At 62.8% G+C, this 18,205-nt stretch overlaps 4 protein-coding genes and 1 long non-coding RNA gene across 11 annotated transcripts; 4 read left to right on the forward strand and 1 right to left on the reverse strand.

Annotated features, from left to right (window-relative positions):
• Positions 1-1,091: 1,091 nt before the first annotated feature.
• TMEM8B (transmembrane protein 8B) lies at positions 1,092-9,749 on the reverse strand. 3 transcript variants are annotated; one of them, XM_040656501.2, is made up of 13 exons: positions 9,397-9,749; positions 6,605-6,794; positions 5,887-6,094; positions 5,540-5,673; positions 5,200-5,459; positions 4,430-4,785; positions 4,099-4,195; positions 3,842-3,965; positions 3,462-3,604; positions 3,200-3,378; positions 2,684-2,830; positions 2,485-2,601; positions 1,092-2,332 (listed from the first exon to the last, which is right to left on the reverse strand). In XM_040656501.2, exons 1-13 carry the CDS (start codon positions 9,401-9,403, stop codon positions 1,997-1,999), a joined length of 2,298 nt encoding a protein of 765 aa, XP_040512435.1. In that variant the 5' UTR covers positions 9,404-9,749; the 3' UTR covers positions 1,092-1,996. The 3 variants fall into 3 exon arrangements, with proteins under 3 accessions (XP_040512435.1, XP_001233115.5, XP_015132975.2); XM_001233114.7 differs by lacking the exon at positions 9,397-9,749 and adding an exon at positions 8,933-9,122; XM_015277489.4 differs by lacking the exons at positions 5,540-5,673; positions 5,887-6,094; positions 6,605-6,794; positions 9,397-9,749 and having other exon boundaries at positions 4,430-4,739; positions 5,200-5,330.
• On the forward strand, positions 2,746-3,521 carry LOC121108601. The gene is made up of 2 exons (XR_005843237.1): positions 2,746-2,852; positions 3,202-3,521. It is a non-coding gene; the product is annotated as an uncharacterized LOC121108601 (long non-coding RNA).
• Positions 9,185-13,577, forward strand: TAF1C (TATA-box binding protein associated factor, RNA polymerase I subunit C). Of its 4 annotated transcripts, none has more exons than XM_004937135.5 (14): positions 9,185-9,427; positions 9,717-9,810; positions 9,916-10,022; positions 10,108-10,203; positions 10,290-10,363; positions 10,432-10,679; positions 10,756-10,866; positions 10,952-11,075; positions 11,156-11,227; positions 11,317-11,452; positions 11,541-11,669; positions 11,773-11,959; positions 12,042-12,179; positions 12,397-13,577. In XM_004937135.5, exons 1-14 carry the CDS (start codon positions 9,215-9,217, stop codon positions 13,548-13,550), a joined length of 2,883 nt encoding a protein of 960 aa, XP_004937192.2. In that variant the 5' UTR covers positions 9,185-9,214; the 3' UTR covers positions 13,551-13,577. The 4 variants fall into 4 exon arrangements, with proteins under 4 accessions (XP_004937192.2, XP_004937193.2, XP_004937194.1 ...); XM_004937136.5 differs by having other exon boundaries at positions 11,773-11,947; XM_004937137.5 differs by having other exon boundaries at positions 9,337-9,585.
• Positions 13,578-13,779: 202 nt separating this feature from the next.
• HINT1 (histidine triad nucleotide binding protein 1) lies at positions 13,780-14,936 on the forward strand. Of its 2 annotated transcripts, XM_015277490.4 has the most exons (5): positions 13,823-13,895; positions 14,209-14,352; positions 14,435-14,539; positions 14,615-14,687; positions 14,764-14,932. In XM_015277490.4, the coding sequence occupies exons 1-5, from the start codon at positions 13,833-13,835 to the stop codon at positions 14,853-14,855; spliced, it is 477 nt and encodes a 158-aa protein (XP_015132976.1). In that variant the 5' UTR covers positions 13,823-13,832; the 3' UTR covers positions 14,856-14,932. The 2 variants fall into 2 exon arrangements, with proteins under 2 accessions (XP_046761930.1, XP_015132976.1); XM_046905974.1 differs by having other exon boundaries at positions 13,780-14,352; positions 14,764-14,936.
• Positions 14,937-15,822: 886 nt separating this feature from the next.
• Positions 15,823-18,158, forward strand: SPAG8 (sperm associated antigen 8). Its single transcript, XM_003642918.6, has 7 exons — positions 15,823-16,547; positions 16,708-17,038; positions 17,224-17,398; positions 17,480-17,525; positions 17,629-17,743; positions 17,843-17,905; positions 17,981-18,158. Exons 1-7 carry the CDS (start codon positions 15,838-15,840, stop codon positions 18,113-18,115), a joined length of 1,575 nt encoding a protein of 524 aa, XP_003642966.4. The 5' UTR covers positions 15,823-15,837; the 3' UTR covers positions 18,116-18,158.
• The last annotated feature ends 47 nt before the right edge of the window (positions 18,159-18,205 follow it).

Here is an 18,205-nt window from a genome sequence, read left to right on the forward strand (position 1 = left end):
GCTGGGCCCAGGGCCACTCCCTTCTGCCTTCCCTCTGTCCCCTGCTGCCCCCCCTGTCAGGACAGGCATGTGAAAGCTCACGCTCCTCTGGATGTTGTGTCTGTCCTCATGTCGCTAGTGGGGTTCAGAGCTCCCATCCCTCCCCACCACCAGCTGTTCAGGGACCCAGTTGCCATAAGGATGTCAGATGTACCTGGTTGCTATGGGGACACTGTTGCCATGGTGATGCAGTTGCTGTGTCTGGCAGAGGCAGAAATGGAGCACTAGGAAGGCTGTTCCCACTGGAATCAGAGGACTGGCAAAAATCTGAGCAGGGAACAGGCAGAGCCCAGTCTTCACCCTAACAGCATCCTCATTAGGGATGGAAGTGTCTGGGAAGCAGGCAGGGGGATACCCATCTCCCCACAGGCAGCCAGCAGGACTCAGGGGACGCACTGGGCTGTCACCGAATGCTGGGATCCTCCCCACTGCTACCTGCCAGGCTCCCTCCCCAGGAGCACGCCTGGCTGCTTGGCCTGGCCTTGAGATGAAAAATGCAATCGCAGATTTAATTAACCGATTGCTGGGCTGTCCCGGATGCTGCAAAGTGAATCCAAGAGGAACAGGAGCGTGGCTCCTTGCAGCTTCCCTGGACAGCTCCTATGGATAAACCCCACTGAGACACATCTCACCACATACTTGTTGCAGCCTGTTATTGTAGGGCCTACCTAAACTCAACAAGAAGCAGTTTTTGTTTCAGCCCCACAGTGGTGGGCTGGGGCACAGATGCCATGCAGGATGCAGTCCTCTCTGTAAAGTTCATAGGATCTATCATAGAATCTTAGGATCGTTTGAGTTGGAAGGGACACTGAAGAGACATCTGGTTCAACTCCCCTGAAATGAACAGGGACAGCTACAACTTTGTTAGGTGCTCAGAGACCCTCCAGCCTGATCTTGAGTGCCTCCATGTTGGGGTGCTGTGTGCAGGACCCCTCATCAGGCAGATGCTTGCACCGGATGGCACAAGCACCACACGTGGCACACTGCATGCATTGCAGTGATGCAAGAGTTCAGTACTGTGTCTCTCTGGGAGATGAAGAGACACAATTGGGTTTGGTGAAGTGAGCAACGTTTTTAATTAAAAATTAATCCCCAACCGGCCGCCTGGCTGGACCAGACAGAGCATTTTGCCTGGCAGAGACAGAGATGGAGGATGAGCTCCCGGGTGCCGGACCCCGGGGCCCTCGCACAGGCACCACGGCTCAGCACTGCTTGCTGCCCCCAGAACAGTGGGGCTGGAGCTGCCTGTTTGCCCCACACCTACCAAACCCCAGCCCGCTGTGAACCAGGATCCATTCCTGGGCTGCAGCTTGGGGAACTGAAGCAATCTCCTGCAGCAGGGAGAAGGGGCAGTGGGGTCTCCCTCCCTCTGCTCCATCTCACCTCCCACCCCCCTCAGGGTGCCCAGGGTCAGGGTTTTGCCCCCTCATGTAGCTGGCAGGACCCCAGGATGCAGCCCAGTGTGTGGCAGAGCTTCTGCCCCACTGCCAACATGACCTAAGGCTGTACAGGGGCACATGAGGACACCTTGGCTGACACACAGGGATTGGGGACCTGACTGTCAATGCGTCCCCCCCAGAACATCTTTCCCCCAACTCCTCTCAGAGGCTGAGACAGCATTACTGTAAGCAGATCTAGGGGCCCAGCGCATGCATTGCCCCCTCCCAGCAAGGCTCAGTGCCCTGCAGCTGCCCAGGGCTGGTGGCACTAGCAGGGATGTCACCGCTCCAGCACTATGGGGTGGGGACAGCCACACGCAGGGCACCAAGGTGTCACCAGGGGGGCTGAAGGTAGTGGGGAGGGGGGCACTCCTGTGCCCGATGGAATGGCAAGCAATGCCTGCTGACAAGTTCAACCAGGCTGTAAATGTGACACCAGGACAGCTGTGCGCCAGCCCGGAGGAGTCCTGCTGTTCCCTGTGTCACCATCCCTGCCTGAGTCCAGTGCACTGGTAGCATCAGCTGGTGCAAATGCTGTTGATGGAGGCCACCGCTGGATCAACAAGCCCCAGCTCCTCCTGTTCGTTGACGCAGAGCTGGTACCCACAGCCCTTATGGCGGGGCAGCGGCCCCAGGCGCCCGCTGGGCTTGGCACGGGGTGGCAGCAAGAAGCCCACGCTGCCGGCGATGAGCAGGTGCCAGATACTGTGGATGTAGAAGTAGTTCTCCTCCGTCTCCACGAAGGCATAGAGCAGCACAGCAGCCACCGCAATCAGCGCACCTGGGCACAGGTAGAACGCCCAGCGCTTCCAGGTGGGTGGGTAGCAGTGGCGGCGACGGATGGAGCGAGCCGTCTGCACGGGGACAACAGCACCTCAGGGGTGGCCATGGCCCCTCTGCCACCACACCATGACAAGCCATGTCCCCCACCCCGTGGTGGCAAGCTGGGGAGGGCTAAGCATGGGGACGGGTGATACAACAGGAAGGGGATGCAATGGGACCTTACCCAAGCAATGGCCATGATGCCCAAGGCAAAGAGGCTGGGTCCCAGCAGGTTCCATAGCCCATGGCGGTCCATCTGTAGTGCCATGGAGAGCAGCATGGCCCCCAGAAGGTACAGCACCTGTGGGGTGGTGAGAGGGACATCAGGTTGGACCTCCACTCCAGGATCCCTCCCCCCCCACATGCACTCTCTCTGCACTCACCTGCTTGACCACGGGCTGCAGCCGGGCCATGGCGATGACAGTGACCCAGACAGACATGAGGGAACCCAGGAAGTCACAGAACTGCAGCACGTCATAGTCCATGATGCAGAACACCACGATGCCTGGCTGGTCACAGGCATGATAAAACTGGGACCACAGAGGGAACGGGGTGAGAGTCATTCCATATTGCCCAACTCCCTGCCCACCATCCTTTCAGTATCTCAACACAGGCTACCCTTTCAGTATCTAAAGGGGGGCTGTAAGAAAGAAAGGGACACACTCTTTAGGAGGGTCTGTTGTGATAGGACAAAGATAAATGATTTTGAACTAACAGAGGGGAGATTCAGATATGGGTTGCCCAAAGAAGTGGTAGATGCCCCGTCCTTGGACACTCTCAAGGTCAGGCTCTGAGGACCTGACTGAGCTGTAGGTGTCCCTGTTCACTGCAGGGGAGTTGGACTAGATGACATTTTCAATTCAAATGATCCTACGATTCTATCCCCACCCTGCACTTACAGTGGAGAAGAACATCGTGAAGATGTAGACAGCAGCTTCCAGGAGGTAGTGACTGCGCACAGCGATGGCCACGGGAGGCACAAACATGACATTGCTGAGGCAGAGCAGCAGAGTGGAGAGAAGCTGGAAACCATAGGTGAATGCCTCGGCATTGTCAGTGCAGCCCCAGCCATTCCATCCTGCAAGAGAGAGGAAGCTCCATCCAGTACCCATTGGATTGCTGGGACAGGAGGACTGACAGAGTGCCTACAAAAGATCTTACCAGCTTTGCACTCGCAGGCTGCATACAAATAATTGTTGGTACGCAGCAGCTTGCACTGCCCATAGATGCCACAGTCATTGATGCAGGGTGAGAGGTAGACGCGCAGGTAGACCTCAGCTGTCACATTGGTGCAAGGCTCAAACCTACCCCATGGGGGAACAAGGTCAAACACCCGAATGTGTATGCACTGAGCATGAGCACAGCCCCCAGATGCACACAAGCCAACAGCTGCTTCCCAACTCAGAGCTTCAGAGCAGAGCTGCAGGAGCCCACCAACAGGATTGGTGCAGTGACACCCAGCTCTGCCAGGACAGTGAGGCTGGGATACACTGGGATGCACTGGGATGCAGTGACACATAGCGGGCATTCTGGGATCTTACCCATGCTCTGTGGCACAGAGGGAGCGCAGGCTCAGGTACCAGCTGCCCGTCTGGGGGTAGGGGATGCGCAGGCGGCTCAGGCTGGCCGTGGCATTGACAGAGAGCAGGAAGCCTGCCAGGGACTCTGTCGGCAGGGAAAGCTGCGGGTGAGCTGGGCAGCAGGCAGGCCAGGCACCCACCCACCCCAGGCAGCCCCTGGCAGGGCATGAGGGTCAAAACCCACGGCCACAGCAGGGAGCAGGCACAGCCCAGCCTACCTGTCTCACAGGTAACCGATGCGTTGTCACTGGATGTCAGTGGGACCTCATGGTTCAGACAGCCAAACACTGTCACATTCTCACCACACAGGGAGCTCTGAGGGCAGAGGGGAGATGGCCCTAAAGCAGCACTGGGAGTGTCCCCTGCTCTGACAGCACAGCACTTGACAGCACCCTAGCATATCACCCACGAGCACCCTGGTCATTATCTACTCTTCAAGCATTCTAACCCGTGGTCCACCACCCAACAGCTCTCAAATCATGGCCCATGACCCAAAGGCACCCCTGCCCCAGACCCCAACATGCTCATCTCCTGGCCCGACCACCTCACCACATTGAGCCGCAGCTCCAGGTTGAGCACCCCGCCACTGTCCAGCACCGGCAGGAGGTTGATGACAAAGACAGCAGGGCGGTCGGGCGGCACTGACACGTTGGGCCCAAAGAAGATGTAGAAGTGGACGGAGAAAGTGTCGAGCTCGTTGCGCAGCGTGGGGCGGATGGGCCAGCAGCGCTCAGTGGCAGGCATGGTGGAAGAGATGGGGAGCGGGCGCTTGGTGCTGTTGGGGCTGGTGGGAGGGGGGCTGTCCCCCAGCACCATCCCACCCGCAGAACCAAAGGAGTGCGGCATGTTCATGGAGGCGCTGGAGGGCAGGAAGGGCGGCCGGGCCAGGCTGGGGCGGGAGCAGTCTGGGAGCAGAGCCGTCAGCCCTGGCACCGTGCAGCCTCCTGGCCTCCTGCCCTCACCTCCCACCTGCTCTCCCTGTCCACCCGGTTGGCAATCGCTGCATCCTAGCACATCCAAGTGTCCCAACACCTCCCAGTATCCCAGAGCATTCCAATGTCTCAGCATCTCAGCACATGACCAGTGTCCCACAGCATCCCAGCACCTCCTGATGTCCCAGTACTTTCCAGCACCTCCTAAAGACCCAGCATCTCCAAACATCTCCCAGTGTCCCAGCACCTCTCAGTGCATCCCAATGCATCCCAGTGCATCCCAGCATCCCAGCAAGCTGGGTGTCACTATGTACCCAGATCCCAGAGTCAACCCTTGCCATCTCCCACTCAAGTCTGTGCCCTCTCAAGTCTCCCTGTGCCCCTTACCTGTCAGCAGCACGGTGATCTGGAAGGAGACGGTGCCTGGAGCCCCAGGGTGCCTCTCCACCAGCACATAGTACCAGTGCTGCCAGAAAGGCAGGTCCAGTGCAAGCTGGCAGGGTGCATGCTCCCGGCAGTCCAGTGCTGTTGAGTTGTGCAGTGGGGGGGCCTTTGCTCGCATGCGCAGCCAGAGTGGGCAGCCCTCAGCCCCACGGCACCGCAGCACCTCCACCAGCACACGTGACGTGTAGCTGGGCACGAACACCCTGCAGAATGCTTGCATCAGCACGGGTCAGTGGGTTGGGTCCCAAGGCTGCCCTTCCTTATCAGACCCTCTCACACTCACTTGTAGAGGCAGGAGCGGTTATGGGGAGCCATGCTCTGCTCAGTGACGTAACCAGGGTACAGCACAGCAATGTTCACCAGGCGCTGCACAATGAGCTGTGGCTGGAAGAGGTACTGGCACTCCTCATAAAGGCCCTGTGCCAGCAGGACAGTCAGCATGGGGACCAGCCACACCGAGCCACTGTCCCACAACCACAGGCCCTGCACTATGGTGATGGGGTAGGCAGTCTGCCCTGGTCTCCTCTCCCCAGAGATGCCCAGAACCCCTGCCAATTATTCATATGCCCCCCAAGTGACCTATACAAGACACCTAGCCAATTCGATTTATGCGTTCCCCCAGTCCTTCACCTTGACGGAGATCTTGCCCTCATCCTTGGGCAGGTGGGCAGCCAGGAACCAGTCTCCAGGCAGGGGGCTGGTGATATTGAACACCCCCGTGGTGCGGTTGGGCAAGGTCCAGGTGAGGGTCAGCGCGAAGGAGCCAGGGACAGCCGTGTCACTGGGAAAGTGTGTGTGCAGCGGGTTAATGACAGAAGGAGCCCCTGAGCGGAAATACCTGCAGGAGAAACAGAAGTTAACACAGCCCAGACTGGGCAGCATGGCAGGGGCAGCCCACCCTCCAAGCAGGTGTGCCTCTGCAGGCAAGTTCAGAGCCATCATGGGAAGGACATCAGTAAGCCAGGACCTCGGTGGAGACCCTGATCTTCCCTGGACAGGTGTTTAAGTAAAACTGCTCATGGATGAACTGCACAAAGGAGTGAAAATTGCAACAAATGAATTATGGGGAGGGAGATTAAGTGTATGCATCCGCATGTGCATGAACATCTTTGTGCACCTACGTGCATATGTGCATATTTGTGCACATAATTGTGCATGTGTGTACCTGAATCTAATGCCTGTGTGCCTGTGTATGCGTGACCTGCATGTATATGCACGTGTGTGTAACCATGCATGCAAAAGCAAGAAGCCAACGGGTGCAGGCAGGCTGCAGGGCACATCCAGGCAGGCAGCAACAGAAGGCAGGGTCAGGTGGGAAAGGAACAGAGGGGGCAAGCTGCTTACTTACACGGTGATGCTACGGTCTGGGCACTGGTCCCCGAAGGTGCCACCTTGCTCCTTGAAGGTGATGAGATTCCAAACAGCAATGACCGTGTCCTCAGGGATGTGGAAGTGAAAGAGTTCGATGCTGGCAAAGGAGCGGAAGGGACTGAGCTTGCGTGGTGTGCGGGTGAAGTAGTCGGTCACAAAGAGCCCATCTGCAGAAGAGATTCAAGGGACTCTCAGTGTGAGGGGCAGGAGAAGCTGCAACTGAGCCATTTCACTGTATGCCCAGGGCTGATGTCAGCTGTGTCCACCCCTGGCACAGTCTGCACCATTCAGCACCAAGAACTAGAGAGCTATGCACTTCCTGCACAGCTCCTAAGCTCTCCTGTGTTTGTGGAGGAGGAATGATGCGCATATGTGCGCACATATGCACGTGTGGGCGCTGTCTGCATGCACAGCTAAATGAAGGCGTGCACACCCACACACAAGGGTGTGTGTGGCTGTGTACAGCTCTATGTTTAAGACACCTTCTGCTATTGCATGGCATGTCTCACTGCCCAGAAGTCCAGCCGCCTGGGGATTTCAGGAGCTTTAGCAGGAGAAGAAAAACACTTCCTTGGTAGAGTGGAAATAAGGAAGATCTGATCTCCAGACAGGAGCAGTAACTTCACTCTACTATTGTACCGCTTCCCCACTGCCAGCCTAGGAGATCCATGCCTTACTCACCAAGAATAAGACGTAGGTCTCTACAAGCAGCCAACAAAGGGGATGCTAGCAGAGAAGCAGATGGGAGCAGGGTTGTGGCCAGGAGGACGTATCCATCAGGGAAGGGGACAGCTGAGAAGAAGGGCTGCTTTTTACAGTGTCTGGCTGGGCGCATGTGCATGTGCTTGCATGCACGTGTGTTTGTGCTGTGTGTGTGCAGCCCCAGCAGGCTGAACACTGACATGCATCTGCTCCCTTGCCTGGAACAAAGGCAGCTCCCCCTCCCTTCGTTGCCAGCCAACACAAGATGGGCATGAAATTCCCATCTGCATGCAAGAGTACTCAATCACAATTTCCCTGCCATGAACCACCTGGCCAGTCCATGGTTCCCCAGGGGACCAAAGCTCCCTGCCAGCTGGGGTCAGTGAACTGGCAGTGGACCTCAAAGAGAAAGAGACAGTGAACACGCTTCCGGGAGATGGCATGAGGGAAGCACGCAGAGCTTTCTGACCCCATTGCAATTCCCAGAGCCCACTCATCTGAGGCAAAGTGAGGGCACTCAAGTGCACAGGGAGAGTCAGGCTGGAGCCCTGCGGCAGTGAGGCCACAGTGCGGCCAGGAAAGCTGGAGGATGGAACATAATTTCCTATCTATGAAGGAGAGGAAGGTGAAAAGCAAGAGCGCCTCTGCCCCAGCGCAGAAGCCGAAGAGAGGTGACCTCCCCTCCCAGCAGGGTCAGTACCACGGACAGCTCCCGTTGTGCCGGGGTCAGCACCACGGACAGCTCCCTCCAGCTGCCCCAAAGGGGTCCATAGTGCTTCCACTCCACAGCTCGGCCGCCTTCCTCTGTGATCCGCCATACACAACACCGCATACCCCTCCGCAGCCCCCGAATAAAGACAGCTCCCGTGCCTGACAGCACACTCATTTCTTCACGTAGTCACTCCAGTGTCCCCCCACTCACCCTCACTGCACACACATCCCCCTCACTGCATGCATCCCTGCTGCCCCACTTCACAGCCCTCAGTCCTGGTGACACGCTGCATCTGCAGATCCATGGAGCCCCTGGCCATTAATCTGACCCCCCCTGGGTGCCCCTCTGCACTTACACCACCTGTGTCCCTCCAGCACGCACACCCCTGAGCTCCCCTCAGATACCCCACTGCACGTGTGCCCCACAGCCTGCTTATCATCAGGCACTACCCCCGCACACACGTCTCCATGTCCCATTATGCCAGCACCCCATTGCACTCACACTGCCGTCTCCCATCACACATGAATGTGCCCCACTGTGCGCACACTTCGTGCACCATTGCCTACGCACCCTAAACTCAATTGCACGGGCATCGCACAGCACACACATCTATGTGCCTTGCTGCACATTTGCTCTAAATCTCGCTGCACACACATCTGGCACCCCACTGCACACACTGTCCCATGGCGCACGCATCCCACAGCAGGCAGATGCTGTGCCCCACTGCACACGGTCTGTGCTTCATTCTCACCCCACCGCGTGCACACTCCATTTCCCACGTCCCCTACTGCAAGCACGCACCTCCCCCACCCCCCCCCCACGCAGCATCCCACAGCCCTCAGATCCCTGACTCCTCGCACATCCCACATCCCTCGGCCCCGCGGCACTCACCGGCGGGCGGCGGCGGCAAGAGGAGAAGGAGGAGTGGCACGAGCAGCAGGGGCAGGCGGAGGAGGGGTGGCGGTGGGAGCGGCCGCCCCCGCCCGCCGCCCCGCCGCCCCATGCCACCGCGCCGGCTGCCGTGGGGCGCGCGCCGCCAGCAGCCCCGCCGCGCAGGGGCGACCATGACGTCACCCGCCCCGCCCCCCTCCCCCGCCCCCACACGGCTATTGGCGGCTCTGCCTGTCGCTCACAGCCGGGGCGGCCCCGCTTTCTGCGCGCCTTGAGCGCGCTATGCCGCCGACACGCCAGGGGGCAGTGTCGCACATCAGGCCGTGCCCTTTTCTATGCCCGACCGCTGATTGGAGAGCGGTGCCGAGGGCTCCCTCCTACTTCCGGCGGCGTCGGGCCCGCGTGCTTGCCGCTTCCGTCCGAATCTGGTCCCGGGTAGCACCTGCACTGCCGAGTTCACGTACCGGGCATCACCGTTTCCCCCCTCCTCCTCCGGTATCTCGCGCAGCTCTCGGGGGCCGATGGAGTTCCCGGGAGTGCTTTTCCCTTCCTACTTCGGCTGCGGCCCCCCCAGGGACGAGGGGGGCCCGGCTCCGGCTGCCGGCTGGGGGGAGCGGGGGGAGGTGCTGGAGGCCGGGCCCAGACGGCGGCAGGTGAGGGGCAACGGGAGCACGGGAGGGTGCACTGAACGTACGGGAAGGCAGAGGAGGGGACGTGGGGGACACTGGGAGCACGGGAAGGGGGCACCGGCGCCGCCCTCACCTCCCCGCCGCTCTCCCTGCAGGTGCAGCCACCGTTTGCGCCCCTCCGCAGCCACGAGGGCGAGAGCTGGACGCCGGCCGAGGCCGCGGCGGTGCCGCTGCTGCCGCCCAACATGGGTGAGGGTCAAAGGGTGCGGGGGGCCCGAGGATGGGGCTGCCACCTGGTGCCAGGACGGCCTTGGCAGCCACCCTCCCCACCGCCCCCTGCTCCCCCCCCCACAGGCTGCTGGGTCCCCGCTGTCACCCCTCAGGATATCCTCTACCACGGTGTCCTGCACAGAAAGCTGCGGACAGGGAGGTCTGGAGCTGCGCTGGACTTTGCCAAGCAGGTATGGGCTCAGGTGCTGCTGAGCAGCCAGGGCTCAGCTCCCCCATGACATCCCCGCACGTACCCACACTGCTGTCTCCTTGCAGATGGGGCACTTCTTTGTGGATCACCCTGAGGACGCCTTCAGCTCCCTGGGGCAGCTGCTGCACAAGAACTTCCACCTGGGAGACTCCAGGCTCAGGGTCAGTGTCCTTGGTGGGGCTGAGGGGGACACCGGCGTACCCCCTCCTTTCTGCTCATAGCGGCACTGCTGCTCTCCTTCCTGCAGAAACCCAGTATCCGGGACACAACCATCCGCATGACATCCCTGGTGGAGAAGATCAACCATATGGAAGCCAGGCGGTGAGTGCTGCTGGGCTGGGGGGGCTGTGGGCTCCGGCATCTTCCTGACAGTGGTTGTTCCCTCACAGTGGCTGCCCTCAGCGTAGATTTACCTCCCACCTGCGCTTGTTCTCTCATCTGTGCCGGGACTGGCTCTTTGAGATGCCACTGGGACTGCTGGCCGACTGCGTGCATGAAGAGCTGCTGCTACAGTGGACCAGCATGCTCTTCGATGATAGTTCCACAGGGGGAGCACTAGCCTGGCTGCCCCCTCGGGATGCAAGCAGTCATGTGGGATGCCTGGTATACCCTGGCGGGTTGGCCATGAACCACCTCTGTATCCTTCCCTATGATATGTGGGGGATCTGGGACAGGGGGGCACTGTGTTGCAGTGCCCTTAGCCAGCACTCTAGATTTCCAGGATGTGGTGCTGGGGGAGCAGCCCCGGGCCCGGGGGCTGCCAGTGCAGTTTGAGCTCAATGGGCGCATCCGGCAAGTAGCTGCTGCCCGGGTGGATGGGCAAGGTGAGTGAGCCCTGGGACCTGTGCACTGCATAGACATGGTGGCATCCCTGGCCTCTCAACTGCCTGCTCTCCTGTCTCCTACTAGACTTTGTCGGCGTTCGTTCTGACTACCACTGTGGTGTTTGGAGGATGCCAGGCAAGACGGGGGCTGCCCCCAGCCCACTGCAGGTCATCCATACTGATGTGCCAGCCTCCTGCCTCACCGTCAGGTTTGTGCTGGGGATACAGAGCTCTGGAGAGGTCCTCAGCCAGAGGCCTTCCAATGTGATGCCATATCTCTACCCCACAGCCCACACCTGTCTGGGGAGCTGTCAGTCTGCACCCAGAGTGGAGCCATCTATCTATGGAACATCGAGACAGGGTGAGTTGGGACGCTGCATCCCCAGCGTTCGGGGTGGCAGGAGGCAGGGGTGCCCCGCAGCAAGGAAGAGCTCTGTCCTTTCCCCACAGGCTGCAGCGGCTCCGCCATGACCCCCAGACCCTGTTTTTCCGGGACCACTCGCCCTGGCGCTGGAGTGACTTCACTGCTCACCCGCGGGTGCTGAGCTGTGCTGACCGCACTGGCATCCTGTGCCTGGATGCTCGGGTGAGCATGGGAACAGAGTTCAGGGTCAGCTGTGGGGTGGTCCTACTGTGCCCCATGGTGCTGACAGCACCCTGCTATGCCACTGCAGGCCCCCACCAGCTGCCACTTCGACTTCTTCAAGGTGGGTGAGGAAGCCAAGTGCCAGCAGGGTGAACGCGTAGTACTGCCCATGTACCTAGGTAGGGCTCACCCCTGCCAGCACCTTGTTGCCACCCAGGTGAGTCCTCCATCGCTCGGAGTCCCCATACCTCCCCACCCACCTCATGCAGCTGGTCTGGATGCAGGTGGGGGGAGCCCTGCTGAGTATTCCCCCCTCCCAGTTTGCCATGTACCTGCTGGATGAGCGCTTGCCGCTGGTGCCTGTGCTGAAATGGGCACACATGATGAAAGCCCCCCCTGTGTTTGCTGACATTGTGCCGGGGGAGTCTGGGAGGAGCCATAAAGCACTGCTGGGCACTTCTCATACCCAGGAACTGCTGCTGCTGCAGTACACAGGTGAGAAAACAGGTAGGGGACACAGAGACTCCCCTCATGTCCATGTCCTGACCCTGCTGCCTCACTAGCTGATTTTTGACATGTCTTATTGCAGGGGGTAGCCAGATGGCCTGCCAGCTCGCAGGGCCACCACAGCGGCTACACAGCGTTGCCAGCTGCCTACCTCACCTCCCCACACAGCTCCCACACCAGCACCACCTGCTCCAGCAGCGCCTCAGCATCCCTGCAGCTGGTGAGTGGTCCTGGGGTGTACAGGTCCTGGAGGTGCAGCAGCCAGAAGTCAGTGCTGCATCAGGCATGCATCAAAAGGCAAATGCTACTCAACACCATGTGCAAGATGAGATACTGAGAGCTTAGGAGAGGATGTAGGGACTGGGGAAGAGTGAGTGCTGCATCCATGGGGAGGTGGAGTGGGGTGTGTGGTGACAATGCCCCATTTATCCCCATAGGGCTGGCTGCCGTGCAACATGAGCAGGGCCACCAAGAGTCCATTCTGGTGTTCCAGCTCTCCGAGGCGGGTGATGTCTTCTACCAGACACTGAGACACGAAGCAGCACCCACGCCTGTTCCTGACGAGGGGGATGAGGCAGAACCAGCTCCCACTCCTAACAAGGGGGATGAGGCAGCAGCACCCCCTGGCTCTCCCATTCTGTTTGACAGCGAGGAAGAGGAACAGGAGGAGGAAGAAGAGCAGACCTTCTACTTATCCAATTTGGAGGTGATAATCGATGAAGATGAGGAGGAAGAGGTTGTGGCCACGCCAGCAGCACCTGAGGAACCTGAGCCCCACGCCAGCCCCAAGTCTGCCCCAAATGTGCCCAGCACGGCTGCCACTCTGCGGTACCGCCGCTGGCTGCGGGCACTGCTGCGGGCATGGGTGGGCTCCCCAGCATCCTCCTGCCGATCCGGACCCCCCACCCTCAGCCAGCGGCGCCTCTTCACCCGCAAGGAGCTGTCAGAGGTGGCACCAAGTGCCCTACAGCAGTACCAGCTGCAGCTGCGCCAGGCCATGCGTGAGCAGGGCCGCATCCAGCGCTGGGAGCCAGCCCCAGAGCCCCCCAGCCCACCGCCCTCCTTGGAACCCAACGCCTTGAGTGCCAGGCTAACAGCAGCATGGAGAGGCGAGTGGGGGGCCGTGGGGCCAGCCGGCAGCACCCTGCAGAGGCAACGAGCACTGCGGGAGCGGCGGCGGAGGCAGAAGCGCAGCCGGGCTCACCGCAGTCTCTCGGCCAGCTTCACCTCCTCCATCACCTACCAGTCTGAGCTGTCCGAGCTCAGCGAGGGTGGCATTCCCCGCACCCCCCCGGCGACCCCACGGGAGGTGGCGGTGTGCTCTCCACCCCGCACCCCCCCGCCGCCCCTCACCGAGATCCTGCTGTCCTCTCAGGAGCTGCGCTCCCGCGGCATCCCCAAGGAGCGCCGTCGCACGCTGCGGGACTACCTGTCCGTGTGGGCCGAGGGCCCGCAGGACCCCCCCGAGGCCCCCAGCAGCATCACGGTGCAGCGCTGCATCCCCTCCTCGCAGAGCCAGCTCACCAGCTCACAGAGCCAGCTCTCCTCCGCCTCGCAGCCGCGCCGCAAGCGCCCCCGTATGGGCTTCTGAGCAGCAATAAACGCGCAGTGGCACGGCTCTCGTTGTCGGCATCCCTGGGAGAACCCACGCGAAACGCGTGGAGGTGGCGGCGCGGGCGGGCGTGCACTCGTTGGTGTGTGGGTGAGCGGGCAGCACTGCGCTCGCTTCCGGCTGGGCGCTCGCAGCGTGTGGCGCGGTGCCCTCCGTGTCACGCGTGGAGACGCGGAGGAGCGTGCGGGCCCTTTAAGGCGCGGGAGTGACGGAGTGGGAGCCAATGGGAGCGCGGGGCGGGGGGCGGGATCAGTGCGGGCGATGGCGGCGGTGCTGGCGCGCGGGCTGGCGCGCGCCTGGGTGGCGCGGGCGCGCGCCGGGCAGGTGGGCGCGCGTGGGGAGGGGGCGCGGGAACCGCGGGGGCGGAGCCGTGGGCAGCGCAGGGGCGCGGGGCGGAAGGGAATGGGAGGAGACGGGGTTTCGTAGCAGTGCCGCCGCTCCCATCCGTGCGAAGTCCACGCGTGAGGGAGCGCCTCCTACCGCGGTGTCACTGCGGCTCGTAACCCACGCGTGTGGCCCCGCCATCGACTTGTGCCTCCTCACGTCCGTTCCCCACCTCTCACCCTTAACGCCCCCGCGCGGCCCCAGCGCGCGGCCCCCTCCCCACGCGCGCCGTGACATCCCCGCGTGTCCGCAGCGCTGCCGCTGCGCGGCCGGCGGGCAGGACGGGGAGGTGGGCAAGGCGCAGCGGGCGGCCGCCGAGGTGGGCACGGAGCCCACCATCTTCAGCCGGATCATCGCCCGCAGCGTGCCGGCCACCATCCTGTACGAGGACGATGAGGTAGGGGTCAGCGGAGCGCATGTCACACCGTGGGTTGCACCCACGCGAGAGAGCGGGGCTCAGCCTGCCCTCCCTCCCTCAGTGCCTGGTGTTCCGCGACGTAGCCCCGCAGGCGCCCGTCCACTTCCTAGTGATCCCCAAGCGCCCCATTCCTCGGCTGAGCCTCGTGGGTCCGCAGGACGCGCAGGTGAGCGGGGATGGCTGCCGAGGGCAGCAGTGGGGTGAGGGACGCGGGGCTGAGCCCCAGGCTCCGCTCCCACAGCTCCTGGGACACCTGATGGTGGTGGCAGCGCGCACGGCGCAGGCAGAGGGGCTGTCTGACGGCTACCGGCTGGGTGAGTCGAGCGTTCCCCCTGCGTGTCACCCCACGGGTGACACTCCCCACCCTGATCCTTGCTCCTCTCCCGGCAGTCATCAACGACGGGAAGCACGGTGCCCAGTCGGTGTACCACCTGCACCTCCACGTGCTGGGCGGGCGGCAGATGAGCTGGCCCCCCGGCTGAGGTCCCCTGTCCCTGTCCCCTCCCCCCCCCCCCCCCCCCCCAGGTCACCCCACAATAAAGTTTCCTGGGGACACGCAGTGGATTTTCTGGCTCTGTTTTGTGGTGACTCCCTCAGGGATGGGAGTTGGCTGTAAGTTCCGACCCATGTTGCACTGTACCCCAGGCCGTGCAAAAATGTGCAAAAGGTCGCACTGCACAGCCGAGACCCACTGTGCACCCAACAATGTGCAAAATGTTGCACTGCACAGCGCAGAGCGCACACCACCATGCACAGCACATTGCATGCATCAGCAGCAAGCGTGCATCTGCCACGGTGCAAAACACGTTACACTGCTTACCCCAGCCCCCCCCCCCCCCCCGCACGTGCAAAACACGCGCAGCGTATTCCTGTCGGAGAAGCTCCAGGCGCCGTTCCAGCCCACGCGGACACGTGCAGGGCCGCAACGCGCAGGCGTCCGTGGGCTCCCTGCCCCGCGCCTCCCGCTCCGTCCGCCGCTAAATTTAGCGCGGGGCGGGCGCTGGCGCAGCGCGCAGCCCACCTGGCACCGCAGCCTGGGCCCCCGCCAGCCGCCCGGGGACCGCAGCCGCCGGGGATAATGTGGGGTCTGTTCAGCAGGGTGCTTCTGCTGGGGCCCGGTTGGGGGGCACAGGCGGGTCCCTCCTCTCCGCGTGCTGCTCGCAGCCCCCCCGAGGTCCCCGTTTGCGGGGGCTGAGGTGCTGGGCCCCTCCCGTACGGCTGGCGGGCAGCAGCAGCACAGCAGCAGCACAGCAGCAGGAGGTCGGCGACCGCCAAAAGCACTCCCTGGGCTGCGGAGTCCCCAAAAATGCATAGGCGCCGGGCCCCCGTCTCCGTGCCACGCCGTGGGGAGCGGGGCGGGCGAAGGTCCAGAGCCGTTCTCATTATTCAGCCAAGGACTATCGCAAATGACGCAAGTTCCCCAAAGAGATCGCGGAGGGAGGGGGGTGGAGAAGCGGGGGGGAGATGTGTCACCAGCACGCCGTGCCCAGATGTGCTCCAGCCCCGGGCCCCTCCGCAGGGCTCCGGCACGGACGGCCCCAGCGGCTGCCGCAGCCCCGCTGCCCCCCGCCTGGCGCGAGGCCGAGCGCCTGGGGAGGGGCCGCCGCGCTGGGGCAGGGGGTGGGACGTGAGGTCGGCCAGGATAAACAGAGGCCCCAGAGTCGGAGCGCGGCGGCACCGCCGGCGCACACCGCAGAGCGCTGCAATAACAGCCCGGGGCCGCCGCCGCTGTCAAAGGGCCCTTCTTCTGCCCGGCGGGGGGGGGAGCGGGGCCGGCGTCCTGCAGGCGCTGAGGGCGGCTCGGCCCTGCCCTGCCTGCCCCGGGCTGTCACCGTGGGGCCGAGCTCGCAGCTGGGCGCCAGGCACGAAGGCCCCTCCCGGCCCCGCAGCGCGCACATGGTCGGAGCCCGCGCCGGCCTGGCCACACCCCCCTTTTGCCTCTGGCCACGCCCCCCGCCCCTGGCCACGCCCCCTTGCCCCTCTCGCTCCGTTTTGCCCCGTACTCCTCTTGCCCCGCCCCGCGCTCACCCCCGCCAATGGGAACCGCGCCAGGACGCGGCACCGCCAATCAGCGCGCGGGAAGAACGGGCGCGGCGCGCGTTCACCGTCCCCATGGAGATGCGGGACGCGGCCATGCAACACGGAGCGCGGAGGGGGCCCGAGACCCCCCAGGGGTGGGGCCTGGACACCAGGGGGGTCGTGGGGAGCTCACTGGGGTCGCGAGCCTTGGGGGTCCAAAACAGAGGGCACATGGGGGCTAGGAGGCTACCAGAAGGCTTGGGGCGGGGGACGCATCACGGGGTGCACCCCAGCCGTTCCTCTGCCCCCACGCAGGGTGGCTCTGACCGGCCACGTCGTTCCTGTGGACCCCGCGGATGGACCCCCGCGTGGGATCCGGCTGCGGGGTGAGGTGCTGCTGCCCGTGGTGTCCCCGTGCTGCGGAGACACAGTGGTGGCTGTGGCCGAGGAGCCCCAGGAGGTGATGACGACCCCGACCGAGGACTCGCCCGAGGGGGTGGACACAGAAGAGGACGACCACGAGGTGCCACTGACTCAGACCGAGGAGTCGGTGCCCACAACCAAGGAGCTCCCTGAGGTGCCGGCAGAGCAGCTGAGACGCAGTGTGCCGCGGGGGACCTGCCTGATCCACAACTGGCAGGAGGAGGTAAACCCCCGCCCCAAAACCAGCCCGGGGACCACCGTGAGCCCCTGCTCCTCCCAACCCGAGCTGCTGGGATGCCCTTGAGTTGTGTGGGATGGGGAGCCCCACAGGGCTGAGGTTTCCTCCACAGGGAGCTGTGAGCACTCTGGGACAGTGACCCCACGGTGTGCCCCACACTGTGTCCCCAGAGAGCTACCAACCACCTGGACGATGTGGTACCACCGCAGTTGGGCAGTGAGGGCTTCGTCCACCGGTACGGCCACCGCGGGCTGCTGGCCCCCCTGCACCCACCGGTCCCATGGCCCTGCAGCACCACCAAGGATGCCTTCCGCCCACCCCACAGAATCTCAGTGCCGGCACGAGGTGCGGCCTCAAAAAAAGGGGGGAAGGGGTCGTGGGGGGGGGGAGGAGGGGCGTGATGTTGAGGATGCTGGCTCCCCGCAGGGCAGCGGGAGGCCATGCTGGAGTGGATGCTGTACCAGAAGTACCAGTGAGCCTGTGGGACCCCAAGAGAGGCCCGGTCCCTAGGGACTCCAACATTGGGCATGGGGAGGGGGGTCCTGGGCACCCCACACTCTCCCACTGCCCTGCAGGCAGGAGCTGATGGAGGAGATCCACTCACCGCCTAGTCCCATGGAGATCCTCTCTACCACTCACCGAGATTACCAGGCAGGGGGCTTCCAGCCCACCCCCCCAACCACCACCCAGGTACTGCCCGCCACCCTGCACCCCAAGGGGGGGGGGAGGGAAGGGGAGTTTCCATGCCACCCCCCCAACTCGCATGGGATTTCCCCTTTTCTCCTACAGCCCCACAACTACCACATGGAGCAGCCCCGCAGCTTCTGGCTGGAGCGAGCCCACAGCCTGCCCGTGAGCACCCGCATCCTGCCCCACCACCCTGCTGTACCCACTGCTCACAGGGATCTCCCTATCTCTCCCCTCCAGGGTGTCACTTGCATCCGCACTGGAGACAGCCCCTTCCGCAGGAACGCTGCCTTCTCCACCCCCATCACTGAGTACCTGGAGCAGCCCCTGCCCTATGAGGCAGCGAGCCGCCGGCCGTGGCCCAGCATGCAATAAAGAACAGGGGCCAGCTCTGCTCCTGGCACCATGGTGTTCTCCAGGATGCCCCCAGAGCAGGCTGTGGGGACCCCAAATCCCAATGCAAAG

Source organism: Gallus gallus, chromosome Z (assembly GCF_016699485.2).
Source record: "Gallus gallus isolate bGalGal1 chromosome Z, bGalGal1.mat.broiler.GRCg7b, whole genome shotgun sequence".
NCBI classification, from domain to species: domain Eukaryota; kingdom Metazoa; phylum Chordata; class Aves; order Galliformes; family Phasianidae; genus Gallus; species Gallus gallus.

Coding starts and splice junctions, on each gene's coding strand:
- HINT1 (XM_046905974.1), top strand. CDS start 13,795: ATGGGAGCGCGGGGCGGGGGGCGGGATCAGTGCGGGCGATGGCGGCGG. Junction 14,540..14,614: donor TGGGTCCGCAGGACGCGCAG/GTGAGCGGGGAT, acceptor CCGCTCCCACAG/CTCCTGGGACACCTGATGGT. Junction 14,688..14,763: donor GTCTGACGGCTACCGGCTGG/GTGAGTCGAGCG, acceptor CTCTCCCGGCAG/TCATCAACGACGGGAAGCAC.
- TMEM8B (XM_001233114.7), bottom strand. CDS start 9,107: ATGGTCGCCCCTGCGCGGCGGGGCTGCTGGCGGCGCGCGCCCCACGGC. Junction 3,966..4,098: donor ATCGGTTACCTGTGAGACAG/GTAGGCTGGGCT, acceptor CCCTGCCGACAG/AGTCCCTGGCAGGCTTCCTG. Junction 2,831..3,199: donor TCACGATGTTCTTCTCCACT/GTAAGTGCAGGG, acceptor CTGTGGTCCCAG/TTTTATCATGCCTGTGACCA.
- TAF1C (XM_004937135.5), top strand. CDS start 9,215: ATGCCGCCGACACGCCAGGGGGCAGTGTCGCACATCAGGCCGTGCCCT. Junction 11,076..11,155: donor GCCTCCTGCCTCACCGTCAG/GTTTGTGCTGGG, acceptor TCTACCCCACAG/CCCACACCTGTCTGGGGAGC. Junction 12,180..12,396: donor CCTCAGCATCCCTGCAGCTG/GTGAGTGGTCCT, acceptor TTATCCCCATAG/GGCTGGCTGCCGTGCAACAT.
- SPAG8 (XM_003642918.6), top strand. CDS start 15,838: ATGTGTCACCAGCACGCCGTGCCCAGATGTGCTCCAGCCCCGGGCCCC. Junction 17,039..17,223: donor TCCACAACTGGCAGGAGGAG/GTAAACCCCCGC, acceptor CTGTGTCCCCAG/AGAGCTACCAACCACCTGGA. Junction 17,399..17,479: donor AATCTCAGTGCCGGCACGAG/GTGCGGCCTCAA, acceptor GGCTCCCCGCAG/GGCAGCGGGAGGCCATGCTG.